Source organism: Lepisma saccharinum, chromosome 5, assembly GCF_977018435.1.
Source record: "Lepisma saccharinum chromosome 5, izLepSacc3.1, whole genome shotgun sequence".
NCBI classification, from domain to species: domain Eukaryota; kingdom Metazoa; phylum Arthropoda; class Insecta; order Zygentoma; family Lepismatidae; genus Lepisma; species Lepisma saccharinum.
In genome coordinates this window covers 98,608,581-98,624,747 of record NC_139233.1, presented here as the reverse complement: position 1 = coordinate 98,624,747, position 16,167 = coordinate 98,608,581, and the positions used below count along the sequence as shown (strand labels likewise).

The window sequence follows — 16,167 nt, the reverse complement described above, 5'->3', positions numbered from 1 at the left end:
GACCATCGGAGATGACGCTTCTTGACAGGGAGGTATGTTGACTTGTAGGTAAAAATTAGAAGGTGTACTTGAAACGAAACATTATGGAGACAGGATGTTCTCGTCGGTTTGGAATGCAGACCTTACAAATTCCATTACTTGCCTCGTCCGTGGAAAGGTACCAGCCTGACAGACGGATATGAATCGACAGGTATTGGAATTTGTATAGCGAAGCAACCGAACCGATCTGAGAAGATCGGAAGGGAATTTCGGGATCAGTATTGGATTTGGTTTTGGTGTGTGAACATCGAGGAAGAAAGCGCAGGTATGTACCTGGAGGACGGAGGCGTCTCTCCGAACATAGAATGGTCTGAGCCTTGTTACTGAACCTCTCGCTAGTACCTTTTCTTACTTACACCCCGGTAATAAAATAATGAAATAAGGGAAGGAGCGAACAGAATAGAAATACCTTATAACTGAGCTTCCAGTGAGGCAAGCATGGGACGTAGCGAAATACAAAAAGCTAACATTGATAAGGGATCTCCCTGTTGTACTCCTGTAGTAATACGAAGAGATTTTGTCAGGAAACCATTGATCTGCATTTTCGATTCGGAGTAGTTATAAAGCCCGTGCAGGGCTGAGAGAAATGTACCCCGTATTCCAAAGTTTTATAACACGTGAAACATGTAGTTATGGTTTAGAGAGTCAAACGCACGTTCGAAATCCAGAGCTAGAATCGCTTGATCACGTGTACTTCTCTTATTTTGATTACTGGTAACAACCTCACGCAGCATTTGCAGGACGGCATAGATTTTGTTTTGTTGTACCATAAACATATTGTGTGTCCCCCACCAAGTTGACAGAGTGCGGTATTAGTCGTGCAAGCACACAGCGTGAGAAAATTTTATAGTCTGCGCACAGTAATGTAATGGGCCGATAATGAGTGATTTTTGTGGGCTTTGCACGTTTCAGTACAAACACTATGATACCGGTCTTGGAACATTTACCCATTTTATGTTGCTGGAATACCGCGTTGACCCACTCGGTTAAGGTCGGCCCCATTAGCGTCCAAAAAGTTTGGAAGAAACTTTCAGGTAGCCCATCTACTCCAGGGGCGGAGAATGACTTCCCCGCTTTCACCGCTTTATACACTTCGTCTAAGGTGAAATCCGCATCCAGCAAAATTCGATCAGCGTCTGAGAGTACCTCAGACTGCCATTACCACCGCCAGATGGTCCGAGAAACATGTAGGTGTGAGATAAATCGAAGTTACTTTCTGACACAGTAACAGGGTAACATAGAACCGGTCCAGGCGGGACGCACAATTGTCTTTAATGTATGTATCTGTCCAAGGTATACCGAAATGTTTATCTGTCCAAACGTCCACAAATTTAAAACCGGACAGCAACTTCTGTAGAGAATTTGATGTGTAAAAACCAGGACGTTGATCTTGTAGCAGCAGGACGCAATTAAAGTCCCCGCCACATATGATATCTTTCTTTGCACCCTGCAATTCGGCTGCCACGTCTATCGCAACAAAAACGATTTCACTGTTGTCTCTGATGAGTACCGGATGGGGCATATACAGGGTGTCCCATGTAACTTGACAAATCGAAATATCGCGAGAAATATGCATCGAACGAAAAAATGTTTCATATGAAAGTATAATAGTATTGTGGGGGCAAGTCACCTAAGCTACAATGAACCCACCCCGCCACCCCCAGGGGGGGGGGGCAGAGGGCAACTTTGAAATGTTGAATGGGAACCCCTATTTTATATTGCAGATTCCAATTCGACGTCCGAAAATACGTAGGTTTTGTCCAACACATTTTGTTCCATTCGTGATAGATAGATGGCGCCTGCATTCACCTCTCACCATCGAGATCCTTGTTTTGGGTGAGCCCTCCCTTCTCACCATCGGGGTGATTTGGGGTTTCGATGACGCCTGTTGTAACAGCTCGACTGGAAATTCTTCGTTTTGTTTTTTAATGTCAGACACTCTGGAATGCATTTTCAGCCAGTCGTCGGGAACATCCTCAGGCCGAAGAAACGCCAAAGCAGCACACATGCGGATGATCATCCTCACTTCTTCGTTCTTCATATACTCATAGGAACTTTTCTCCAGATGCACTTTCTCGTGTGGAAGTAGCAACTTTTTACCTCTACTGCGGAAAATACAACTTTAAGGGCAGAAATTGCTGCCGATTCAAAATCGACTGTAACCGTCCCTGCATTCCACTCTGGTATGGCCTCATAACATTGCCTCGGAGGGGTCAGTGGGTCACGGGCAGCTAATGGACTGGTGGCGATTGTCACAAATTTTAAGCTGGTGGCGAATTACATGTATTCTTCTTTCCCACTATACCTGGCCTTGCTCCACATATTCCGGGGATATAATTGTAGGTGAAAAATTATGCATGTATGATCATGCTCAGATTTAGGGGAGCTGCAGCAGCCCTATGCCCCCACAAGAGAAAAGTTTATTTGAAAAAAAAAGCCACATAAGGGAGAAAATGAGTTATTTGGAATCCAGTACAAATATTACAATATATATATATAACTAACCATCTAACGTAAATTGACCTCAAAGTTGTAACCTCCCAAACAATTCATTCGAAATCGGAGTCGCTGCACCCTACAATATAAATATGCAGGGCGTGGGAAAACAACTTCAACAACGCGGTTCCGTGCTGGTAATAATTAGGAGGCGAATTTTTGCATATTTGCATATTTCCTTAAGGAATATCCATATGCTCTCGACGGATTTATCCATTTCGTTTGATGTGGATTACTCTGGCAAAGTTTTATAGTGCATATAAATACATGTTTGGGACGTCAATGCATATCTTAGCTTAACGTGCATATAATTTGCATATATTGGGAGTCATTTTCATGTAATTGTTCGTTTCAAGTTTGTCTGCTTCATTTTCTCCGTTCTTTGCGTTAGCATTAAAAAATAGCCTACTTCGTCTGGTCAGGTGGTCTGGTTGCGAATATAGAGAATACCCACACTTTCATTAACCAACTAACGACCTTTCACAAACGCGAATCACATTCCCAAATTCCGGCGACAACACTGGGATCGTGTCATTTGAGGATTATCTTTTAATGTGACGTCTTGATAAATCTGTGTTTGTATGTGTGTGTGTGTGTGCCGCAGAAGTGACAATAAATGCCGAAGGGAGACGTAACAGGATATTGCTCCAGCAACGATGCGTTTACCACTGCCGGCAGTTATTTATTGTCAAGTATGCTCTAAACATGTAATATATTTCAGTTGCCGATCCCCGTGGCGGAGTGGTTAGCACATCGCGCTACGACGCCAGGGGTCCCGGGTTCGAATCCCGGCCTGGGCATGGATGTTTGTAAGTGTCCATTCATCAATTTCATCATATCATCACTCATCCCCATATTCGCAAATTAGCCAAAAGTGACACAAAAAGCGAAAGAAAATAAAGCAAATCAACCAATCAATCATTTCAGGTTTTTAGAGTAGTTTTTGGGACACCAGAAGTAGTTGAGAAAAGTGAACTGGAGAAGCAGTTCAATAGTTTCCAGAAATCCAGGTTTGCAGTTCCTGTGACGGGTGAATTGGTGTTGCAGGGAGAAACCGTCCAGGATTTGCCTGGGTATTCCACAACTGAAATTTATTTATTTCAATATTCTGCATACCAAAAAATCCATTTTACGTGAGGATATGAACACAACAAATGAAACGAACAAACACTGACCAGTGGCATCTTGTGAAATGGAAATAACTTTTTCAAAATACAAAGACTTACTTTCTGATAATCGCAATAGTCTGCTACCTGAAAACATCGATAAATAACGTCTAGTGTATTGAAATGCTAATGTAAAAGAATAAGATATTGATTAATGCAACGAAAAGAGCATAGTGTTTGCAACAAGATACGTATGTCATTATAATTGCAATATTGCAGTTTTTAGAGCAAGCCACCAGACAAAGGAAGGCATGTAATATAATCATTTTGTTACATTAAACTAAGAACATTTGTAATTTAGTATTTTTTGGTGATCCTAAATACTTAGCACAATTTTATCACACTTTCATTTCTATTATTGCGTTCAGTGAGTTACTGATACATTTACTTTGCATGTAAGGCATACAGAAGCTTAAAATAAGTTGTTTTGAAAATTTTAGTGCATATTTTCATTGTATATTTTGTCTCTTTAGTGAATATTTGGCTTTTTAGTGTTTATAAATCCGCCCCTAGTAATAATAATAATAATAATAATAGTATACTTGCAAGGAATAATTGCGATGCTGTAAGAAGACAGAATATGTATTTACAAACTGGTCAGGCAAATAATTTCTAATAAATACAGACTGAAATTGAAGACTGTTCATTCCAAAATGATATGATTACGAAATACAGAATTGTTGCCTGTAATTGTAGGCCTAAAAAGCTTGTTTTTAATAGTAAAGATACAACAATTATAATAAACAAAACAAAAACTCATTCTTCTCCCAGTATTAATGAATTTTCACATAGTTTCGTTTGAAAATTGAATATATCATGAGTTTGATTGAGTTAGTGTTCTAAGTCCACTTTATGCACAGAAAGGCTAATAGCGACTGGACCGACAGTTTCAAGTGGGATCCGAACAACTATGTGTCTCCACTAGGTATCGAACCCAGGACAGAGTTGTTAAAGGTCGAGGAATTTGAAATAAATTCAATTCCTTTAACAACCCTGGTAGCATTTCCTTTAATATTTGCAACAGCGAGTGAGAGAGTTGATCTCAAATTTTCTATTTTTCATTTTGTTTTGTGAATTCTTTTTTTCTGTTGCAGCAATATGTCGCATGAGGCTATTGTAATTCACGCGAGCGACAGTGAGTCAGATTACGACGAATTCCGGACGAACTTCAACCCTCACCTGCGGCGCCCGACAACGGTCCCCGCGTCGAAGATCGACCACAGCCTGTACAACCCCAACGCCTCGTTGCATGATGTGTCACTCGAAGAGGAGGATAGCAAGGATACGGGTATGTGGACAGTTTTCTTTTCCTTTTCTCTTCCCTAAAGCCCGAATCACACGGAACTGGACTTCCAATAAGAATTTTCCAGTTGGAATAGTTGTGTGCTACTGGCTCACCTGCCAGTTTTCTCCTCACACGATGCTTGCTTATGTTCCCACAAGGCATTGCGCAGAGCACACAGGCTAAAAAGATTGACGAGCGATTTGAAGCACGTTGTACGACTGCTCTTAAAAATTAAAATTAAAAGAATTAAAATAAAGGATTTGTATGGACCTGCAATTGGCTCGAAAGAAAGTATGGTAATCAACAACCTTATTAATGTTCTTCATACATGAAATTCGTAGGATTCATTCATAAAAAATATATATTTTGGTCAACTAAATATGTCAAACCTTTAAAACACTGGTAATAGTAAGGATTTTCATTATCAGCTATGACATTTGTCGTGTACAAATCTCATCACTTTGGATAAATTCCTAAATATTAATGAACCCGAATACACATTATCTCTGTTCTTTTCTTTCCTAGTGCAGCGAACAAAAACAAACACCAATCGGAAGCCACAGACAAGAAACTTTCTCTTTCCAAACTCACAGATTATCTTCATATGACCAAACTTCGCTCTGGTTGGCTGTTCTACAGAATCCAGCAGAGACAGCCCGTTGCAATTAGAACACGGTCTAATGGTGACAACCAGCCAGACAGCCATCATTTCCGTCCAGGTAGCCAGTCCAGAGCCAACTAGAGCATTCCTACTGGATATCCAGTTCCATGTGATTCGGCTTTAACAGTTATGACTAGGGAACGGAACTTTATGTGCTAAAAAACTCAGAAATATTTATTTTTTATGTGTCATAAATGTTGAAAATATGTAATAAAAACAGGAAAATATGTGACAAAAATAAAAACGTTTGGTAACAAAAACAAACTATAACATGCATTTTAAACACCTGAAATTAGTTTCTAAATGATTACCTCTTAGCGAGCTATTTTTTGGAAGAGTTGCAGTGGATCACCATAGTTCTTTCCAAATTCTCCATTGTAAATCTGTGACGATTATCTCTAAAAAGCATCTTATATTGTGAGAAAGATGGCTCCACGTCACAAGAAACAATTCTTGCATATTTGAAGCACGAAATGTCACTAACGCTGAAGTTTTCCAAAGCTTCCTCTTCCTCTACTTCACCTCCTTCCAAAACACATGCAATTTGGCACGATGTTTGAAAACCTTGGTTTTTCCCCAAAAATTCTGTACATTTAGACATTTAGATCCAGTGAGTTCTTTCAGTTTCGTTTCTACTATACGGACTTCACCAATGGAAGCTGCCAAAGTGTTCGCGGACGATTCAAGCTTTCATATGGAATTAGAGAGAATGGACAGGTTTGTTGAGATGTATGCCAATTCGACTTTTAAGGAGGGCTCCATCAACAGTTCTTGCAGAATTCTTCTTTGTCGAGATCATTTACAACAGATACAATTTTTTTCAAAGTTCTGGGCATAACATCTGCATCGCGTAACTACAGGTGTAGGGGGAAGGGGAACCTCAGGACATTTTTGTTTAAAAATGTCTATTCTTCTAGGCGACTTGATAAAAACTTTCTTCCCATTTGAAACCAGTTTATCAACATTGGGATAAAGAGCTCTTATCTTTTCACATATTCTATGCAACGCATGCGCCACACATGTAACGTGCACCATTTTGGGGTAGCTAACGGCAAGACCACTGCATGTAAGCTGCAGCATCTGTCAAGAGAAGAACATTGTCAAATTTTATGTCTTCTGGCCACAATAGCTGCATTGCTTCATTAAAAAGCCTTGCTATCGTTACGTGTAGCCAGCCCCAGCTACTTATAGCTGTTTTCTCCCGATAGGATCGTAGGCGAGGTGCCAGAAGTCTGCCAGCGAGCGTTTTCAAAGACAAAACAAACCTAGCACTCTCGATATGAAAGAGGTGCGGAGAATAAACATTTTTCCTTGGAGGATTTCGAGGTAGATGAAGTCAACGAGCGATTTTATGTATTTAAAATGAAAATTCGCAAAATATGTATTTACATACGGAAAACTGGAAAATATGTGTTTTTATGTAAAATAAAATTTGCTGTGTTGACATATAAGGCTATGATAAGAATTTTGGCAAAAATGAGGGTCTCTATCTTATCGCAGAAAAAACATTTATTTACCTAAAGTTCCTTTCCCTAGTTATGACTGGCAATAAAGCAGCGGCGTCGACGGAAAGGAGGGGCAAGGGATTATTTTCCCCAGAGGCATAGCAAGGTATTAGCGAAATGGTCCGCCCGAGGCCTAGCACCTGAAAGGGCCTCGCGTCCCATGCAGCTTATAATGAAATTATACTAACTAGAAATGAGGAAATACATGGAAGAAACTATTTTTATGGTCAATAAAGCTAGGACATTCTGTTTTTACTTGGATTTAAATTCTAGTTAAATGTTACACTTTGAATACATCAAATATATAGTATTTTAAATAAACCGGACCATCAGATTTTAGATGCCACGCTCCTATAAATAAGAGATGAATAAAATACAGTAAAACCTCGTTAATCCGGACTAATGAGGGGGATAAGTTGACCGGTTTAACGAAAGTCCGGATTACTGAAATAAACTAAAACAACAGTAGAAAGTGCATTAAAACTCAGTTTATAGCAACAAGACACGTTTATTATGGTGTATTTAAAGGGCATAGGCCTAAATACACTATACAGTAAAGTAAAAAGTCTGCGGGAAACAGATTTTCATCAGTGGTTGACTGCCTTTTCTTTGGGAAGTTCTTTTGTTGACTTCTAGCCACTTATAAAACCTTGCATTTATCCTTTTGCATGTCCGGATTAAGCGAAATCCGGCTTATCGGGGTCCGGATTAAAGAGGTTTTACTGTAATTTCTCGTTCTATTGAATCTGTGATTGTTGTTGTATTGTGGTTCTGATGAAACTCGGAAATGAGCGTTTACGCTTCCACTAGGCAAATGGAACACCGAACTTTATTTTAATAAAGTAATTCTTAATATAATTATTTAAATTTGATCATACTTTTGCTGATGTGTGCCTGAATATTTTGTATCGATTTAAATTCAGATTTCAAAGTTAAAGAACGAAGGGAGCCTCGCATTCTAATCTCGCCCAGGGCCTCGTGATGTCTTGCTACCAATGCTATTCCTCGAGATCAATCATAGAGCACGCATAAAGAAACTGAGTTTCATACGTGAAAATATTTGTTTCCTCTACTTAGAAAAATGTACAGTGGGATGCAGAAGAATTGTTCGGCATATTATTGGATCGGATTATTTCCATTTTTTCCCCTTCCTATGTGTTTTTAAGGAATGGGATTTTACGTATACTGATGCAGAGGCTATCAGCAGCTTGTTTGGCTCTCTTGATTGGTTTGATTTATTGTAGTTCGCTTTTCTGCCAAATTATGGTAATCGCGAAGATGAGGATGAGTGATGATATGAAATTGATGAAGAGACACTCAAAGAACACTCATGCCCAGGGCAACATTTGAACCCTGTACCCCTGGCGTCGTTGGAGTACTGTGTTAACCACTCCACCACGGGGATCGGCTGTTTGGCGTTCTCTTCCAATTCTTGTAGCTCTAATTAGGTAAAACACAGAGAATATGCATGACGATGCACAGTTTGTTTGGTAATACTTATGCATCCCGCTGTACAGTTAAGAAGATCATTATATCTTGGATTTTTAGGTTCTAAAAAGTGTGCTTTTAGGTTCCTTAAATAGGCTCTAAAAATCCTAAAATATGTTCGAAAAACCCTGAAGTAGGTTCTAAAAATCCTAAAATAGTCCTAAAAATCTTAAGGTAGTCTCGAAAAATCCTGAAGTAGGTTAAAAAAATTAATATATGGGGGCAGTTAAATGTAAACCGAGCACCCACCATAAAACACATTCCTCGCAAAAGTTGGCAACACTGCTGGTAAGTATCGATATTGCCATCTGTATGGTAGGAGAAATGCATAGTGAAAACGCACTGGTCCACACAATTGCTTCGTCATTGCTCAGGAGGTGAGCGTAGTGAAAAGTGTGTTCGTCCAGCATTGGAAATGGAGGCAAGCAAAGAAGAGCAGAGAGGTGTGGTTCGTTTCTTAGTGGCTGAGGGTGCTGGAGCACGCGAAATTCATTGTCGCATGTCTGCAGTGTATGGCGAACACTGCATGTACCTGACAAGTGTGCACGAGTGGCAGAAGAGATTACACGAAGGACGCACATCACTGCAAGACGATCCGTGCCTGGACAGGCCCATCGAGCCATTACGCCTGATGTGATTGCGAAGATTGATGGTCTGATCCGGGAAGACCGACGAATCACAGAGGAAGAAATTCGTGTTCAGGTTGGCATTAGTCATGGCTCTGTGCATGCCATTATCAAAGATCACTTGCAGTTCCGAAAAATTTGCGCGCAGTGGGTTCTGCATCAACTGACGAAGGTTCAAAAGATTGACAGAATGACTGCATGTCTGGGTCATTTGCAGCGGTACCACGAGGAAGAGTTTGCGTTTCTGTCACATATCGTCACAGGGGACGAAATGTGGTGCCACCATTTTGAGCCCGAGAGCAAACGGCAAAGCCAACAATGGAAACACGTCGATTCTCCCCCGCCAAAGAATTCCAAAGCTGTCCATACGAGTTCCGGTAAGGTTATTCTGAGCTTCTTCTTCGACTGCAAGGGCCCTCTGCTTGTCGACTTCCTAGAGCGTGGAGCCACAATCAATGCGCAGCGCTATGCAGACACGTTGCAGAAACTGCGACGCGCTATAAAGTCAAAACGCCCTGGAATGCTGTCGGACGGAATCATCCCTTTGCATGATAACGCCCGTCCCCATACTGCCAATCCGGTGAGGGATAAGCTTCAGACATTTGGCTGGGAAACTCTTGAACATCCTCTGTACAGCCCCGATCTTTCCCCTTGTGACTTCCACATTTTTGGTGACCTGAAGAAAGACATTCGTGGACGTCGGTTTCATTCGGACGAGGAAGTGAAACAGTGGGTGAGGTTGTGGATCCGTCAGCGACCTACCTCTTTCTATAAGACTGAATTGATCGTCTCGTCAGTAGTAGAGGAATACGCCAGTGGATGTTGCTATTTAATATTCGCATTAATTTGCACGGGTGTTAATTAATTTGCACGTACTTAGAACTAATTTGCACGTACTTAGAACTAATTTGCATGTACTTAGAATACTTTACATTTATGTATTTGCATGTTTATAACTTTTATGAATATATAATTATTTATTTTATGAAAAATATGTATATAGAAGGTAATTAGAGGTACTAAACGCTATGCATATGGTTTTATATTCATTACTGCAAAGTATGTAATGTATGAAACTATAATAATTAAGGTTTATAATATTGAAAATAAGAGTTTATGGTTTATGAACCGCTATGAAGGGTGGTAATGGGTGTAATTACAGGTCCAATTGCGATTTGGGAGGGTCCCGGTACTCGAACCCGCGATATGCAACGGTAATAAATGGTTAGGCCTATAGTGTACTATTATGAAAGACGATGGTTTGAAACAGGAGACGGTGAACTCCGCGCTGAGGGTAGACGAGAAAGGAATTTGAGGGATATGCGGTCAAGGTCAAATGACGTCAGAACGCCAGAACAAAGAAAGAACCCGATTGACCAATCAGAAATGTTTTTTTTTCAAGGTTAATTAGAACGCAAGAACAGGGGAAAGGTATGCAACGCCATAGGGCAGAGGAGGGATTGATCCAGACAACAAAGGATGTCTGGGAATGCGCAGCAATGGTCAATTTTTTGAAACCGTGCGTCGCTTGCATGCTAGAACATGTTTCTGTCTAAGTAGGCCAAGGTTTTCTAGAACACTAGAACAAAGGATGTCTGAGAATGCGCGATGTAGGTCAAATCTCTGAAGCTATGCGTCGCTTGTAGAACCGGTTTCCGACGCCAATTAATATTCCGCTCAGGGTTGCCTCCAGGGCACTGGACGCTTTAGCGCGGGTTTTGGGGTAGAACGCTTGCATGTCAGAACAGGTTTCTGTCAAAGTAGCCCAAGGTTGCCCAGTACACAAGAAAAAAGGATTTTTGGATACCCAATTAGATTGGAGCGAGAATTTTACCCTGAACAAGGAGAACGAAGCGTAAGGGTTTTATATCTGTACTAGGAAGAAGTGAAAGCTATCAGGGACTGGGCCTACAGTTTTCACTATTTGCTTCTATCACGGGGTATCGAACCTAGGACCCTTTCATTATTGATTTAGGTTTCAAACCATCGTCTTTCATAACATAATAACATACATTATTACATACATAGTACACTATAGGCCTAACCATTTATTACCGTTGCATATCGCGGGTTCGAGTACCGGGACCCTCCCAAATCACAATTGGACCTGTAATTACACCCATTACCACCCTTCATAGCGGTTCACAAACCATAAACTCTTATTTTCAATATTATAAACCTTAATTATTATAGTTTCATACATTACATACTTTGCAGTAATGAATATAAAACCATATGCATAGCGTTTAGTACCTCTAATTACATACATATTTTTCATAAAATAAATAATTATATATTCATAAAAGTTATAAACATGCAAATACATAAATGTAAAGTATTCTAAGTACATGCAAATTAGTTCTAAGTACATGCAAATTAGTTCTAAGTACGTGCAAATTAGTTCTAAGTACGTGCAAATTAATTAACACCCGTGCAAATTAATTGCGAATATTAAATAGCAACATCCACTGGCGTATTCCTCTACTACTCTCGTCTCCCAATGGGATAAATGTCTTAACACTTGTGGCAATTACTTTTGAATAAAACAAACTCCTTTGTCACTTTGTAGCGTGTGTTCGGTTTTAATTTGACTGCCCCTCATAGTTCAAAATTAATGAAAAATGCTGAATAGGTATGGTCAACGGCATGAACATGGGACACTTATATCCTGAAATACGCACTATCTTGCGTAACGTTATGTGTGTTTTCTAACCCTACTGCGATGGCAGAACTTACCATTGGAAATTTGCTATTAACATCCACTCCGCCGTACAGTTAAGCAACAATCTTCTGTCATGTTATCCACAGTCAAACTCCGCAATTTTGTCTGTGAGGATCATCTTTATGGTAAAAATAATCGTTCAACAAACACATTGTCAGTGGTGCAAACTTCAATGCTGAAATATTAGTTTACAAAGCGTAATGCCAGAAAGCACCGAAGTTACTCGAAAGTGAGCAAGACCACAGATCAGACCACTTTCGATTGTACAGGTAACAGTGGCGCAAGAATTTTGCTTTGTTTAGAGCTTCGAAAAATCACCATGGAGTTGGAGGAAGGGAAATCGACAGACAGTACGTTTCAAACACTTTCGTCATTAATTTTTTTCGTGATCAAACAAAGCAAATGCCTCTGTGCGACATAAAAATCCTGTAAAACCTTTCAAAATATAGGAAAACATTTAAAAAGGCTTGATTTAGGCGCATAAACCTAAAATAAGTTTTAAAAGCAAAATAGTTTTTTTAGGCACTATAAAACTTCATCAGTTGTTACATTTTTTAACGAAACGTTGACATAACTTATTATTTCTTACATGCCTGTAAAGCAAAAATAGGCCAAAAATCTAAAATCCGACGTCTAGTGATCATATATCCCGACTAAAATCTGAGCATTTTCTTCGGCAAGCCTGTGAAAGCTTATGGGTCACGATTATCTCGAGAACCAATCGACAGACAAGTTTCAAATTTCACATGAGCACCCAGACAGAATGTTTCTGGAAAACCATCGTTCGATATTTTAATTTACAACATGAACGTCCCGAACCTAGCGGGAGGTTTCTCCCGGCATACAATAGAATTACAGGATGAACAGAAACCAACAAGTCTTTCGAACTTTCCTCACTACGATTTACAATACGTGATGTGGTGGTCACTTTTCGTACAATATGAGTGTTCTTTGCAACACTAACACTCATCATTTCACGACAGGCAGAAACGTCACAGATGCCATTAAATGTTGGGTTGGGTTGCAAGCATAAAGGCGGCCAAACTACCTCTTTTGAACGCTCGTACCGTTGAAACGACGCACCAACGAAAAAATTCATAACGAATGTTGTTCGTTTTTTATGTCCTCTGTAAGTTTCTGTGGTCCGCGGATGCCATGCAATTGTTCTTTCAAGATACACCAACTGGCATGGGCTCACCGAGTATGGGTCTCTCCAGAAGTATTACCAAATTGCAATTCGCTAGGACGAAATATCGAGGGCATGGTCTACTTATTAGGCATATTTAAAAATAAATATTAGGATAAAATTATAAATAGTCATTCATTGTACAGTCATGAAAAAAAGTTCTTCCCCATAAGGCTTTAATAGGAGCAAGTAATGCAGGAGGGTAGGCAACACATATTGCACCCTTCGATGATCGGGTGATTTTGCCTGTCTTAACACCGAGAAATGTGTTCCACGCGAAGGTCAACATGACAGGAAAGCAAAGAGGGTCACGTGACTATTGGTTACGTGGAGTGTTGTGCTTCTCCACGTCCCCAGTTCTTGATCCACATTGCAGAAAAAGTAGAGCTGCATGCAATATATGAAAATAGGTTGATTATGATTTTCCCAATTGTAAATCTATCAGACGTGTCTCCCGATTTAGTCGGGACAGTCTTTTACTTTGAATTCCTGTTTGTCATAGGCGTAACTTGACGGGAGCAGAAAGGGCATTTGTAAACCCCCCCCCCCCCCAAATCAGGTTTCTTAAAGCTGCTAAAACAGGAATTAAATACTATGATTTGACGCGTCCAAAAAAAGTATTATATTGAAAGATTTTTCCCAAATACGTAGATATCAATTTAATACTTTGAAAGTGTCTCAGATTTGTTTATTGTCACGTCTTAGTGTGGCACAGGTCTACTACAAAAGTGGAATTTCGTAACAGAAATATGAACCCACTCCTTTTATTTCGTAGCCGATTTCATCTTGAAACTGAAATTAAGAATATTAGTTAACAATGTCATTGGTAAACAATAAAAAAATGTGTTAGACCCAATTCTTAAGTACCTTATCATAATCTTTATCGCAAGTTTAAATTTTGTTTGTAAGTCCACTTTATGCAAAAAAAAAAAAATAATAATAAAGTTCTTACCTGTGCTTGGCGCTACGCCATGAAGGCGTATAGGGGGTGTGGGGGTAACGCCCCACACTTTCTTGATTCGTTCGTGAGTGGGGGTGATGTGATCAGCATCACGCCGCCCCACACTTTCTTGATTCGTTCGTGAGTGGGGGTGATGTGATCAGCATCACGCCCCTGACCGCTTTTACTCCCAGGGTTTCTCCCAGGTACCCATGTCATTCGACGCTGGGTGGGCGCCGGGGCCGCTTCCAACGTTAGAAAAGTTCCCAGGGCTTGAACCGGCCGGGAATCGAACCCGGGGCCTATAGCATGGTAGTCAGACGCGTTACCGACTGAGTCACCGGCACAGATAGACTAATCTGAAGTGCATACAGTTTAAAGTGGGATCCGAACCACTATGTGCGATCACCTGGTATCGTACCCCAGACCCGTTGATTACAAGGCCTTACCACTACGCCATCAGTGAGGCGCACACAATCTTTGTATTTCGACCTTTTTAAACCTATATGTATCATATAAGAGGTTGTTTAACGTTGCTATGCCTCTATGGATTATATTTAGCCAGTATTCGAGCACATAGCGTCAGGTTTCATAGAATATAAGCTTCTCTTCCATGTTTATGGTTTCCTGTCTGCAGTAGAAAAACTGGCAGGTTCCCATAGCTTTTCTTTCAATAGTCTTCCAATGGTTGCATATCATATCACTCAAATTTGATTCATTCGTTTCGAACACAATCCCCGATGGCGCAGTGGATCGTGGGCGCCTTGTAATTAAGGAATCCCGGGTTCGATACTCGGTGGAGGAACATAGTGGTTCGGATCCCCCTTTAAACTGTAGGTCCATTCACGATTAGCTTAACAGGACATAAAGTGGACTTAAGACACCAAATCAAGCAACGAACCCAATCCCGTTATTGTCCAGATTATCGAATCCAGAACCTTCGTCGCGAATAACATAAGCAGGAAGACAACGTGAAATAACCGAACAGAAACAGAACCTAAAACCCACATCGGATAGATTGGATTAAGTCGACGATACAGCACGGGTTCTGAAATGAAAAAGAATACGAAAGTTGAAGGACCTCTATACGCACCCACTTTTCCTCCAGTCAATGGGGAAGATATCCTTCTAGCTGAGAAGCCTTTACGTAGGAGTGCCCTGAGGGAACTTCAAGGCCACGACGATAAAGTGTTCTGCGTGCAATGACGGGACCAAAACATACGTCAGATAGCTGTGTTCCTCCTTATTTCGTACGCCATTGATAACTGGAACACGTGACCTCGTCTTTGGTAAAGCAGGAGCCTGCTTGCTTGCCACCACCCTTTGGTTCAGTGACCTTCGCCCGTAGTCAGCAAGAGTGAATGACTCACCATATACTTGTTGTCTGTGAGGCTACACAAGAATAGATATTTCGTTAGTGGCTGTAAGTATTGTTTCATCTGCAGTTATATCAGTTAACATTTCAATAGTTTCCTTCCTAATGGTTACGTTAGTGATAAACATGTAAATTAGTTCTCGAGAGTGAACGTTTTATCTATTTGAATGGGGGATTTTTATACAGCCTGCATGTATTATTTTTTCCTGAAACAAGAAGAAATTCGAAGACGCAAAAAGAGTTGTATAAGAGTAGTTAACAAAAGGAAAAAAGAAGAAGAAAACGAAAATGTAAATGCTGAAATAAATTATGGTAGAGATCGAGTGAATAACATTTTGTCATGGGTCCTCCTCGATGGCGTAGTGATAACGTCGTCGCATTGTAATCAGTGGATCCCGGGTTTGATACACGGTGGATGCACATAGTGGTTAGTATCCCACTTTAAACTAAAGTTCGAGTCCAGATTAGCATATCTGTGCACCAAACCAAAACTAAGAAAGAAATTGTCACAGTGCAAGAAAATTTCATGTTCAACCAGATACGAAACAAAAGGGAATAATATATTGCAGGTTGGAGTTCACATCTGTAGCATCTAACCAGCACAATTATGAATCGCAACATATCGTATCAGATCCATTTTTATTATACATGTATGATAATATAAGAGAAGTAGAGGAA

At 40.3% G+C, this 16,167-nt stretch overlaps 1 protein-coding gene across 3 annotated transcripts in view; it reads left to right on the top strand.

Annotated features, from left to right (window-relative positions):
- LOC145987946 (structural maintenance of chromosomes protein 6-like) overlaps positions 1-16,167 on the top strand; it is a 310,654-nt gene that overhangs the window by 87,614 nt on the left and 206,873 nt on the right. For all 3 annotated transcript variants that reach the window (XM_083122784.1, XM_083122783.1, XM_083122782.1), the window contains exon 2: positions 4,796-4,989. In XM_083122784.1, coding sequence (XP_082978910.1) covers positions 4,800-4,989 — 190 coding nt within the window. In that variant the 5' untranslated portion in view covers positions 4,796-4,799. The remainder of the gene's footprint in view (positions 1-4,795; positions 4,990-16,167) is intronic.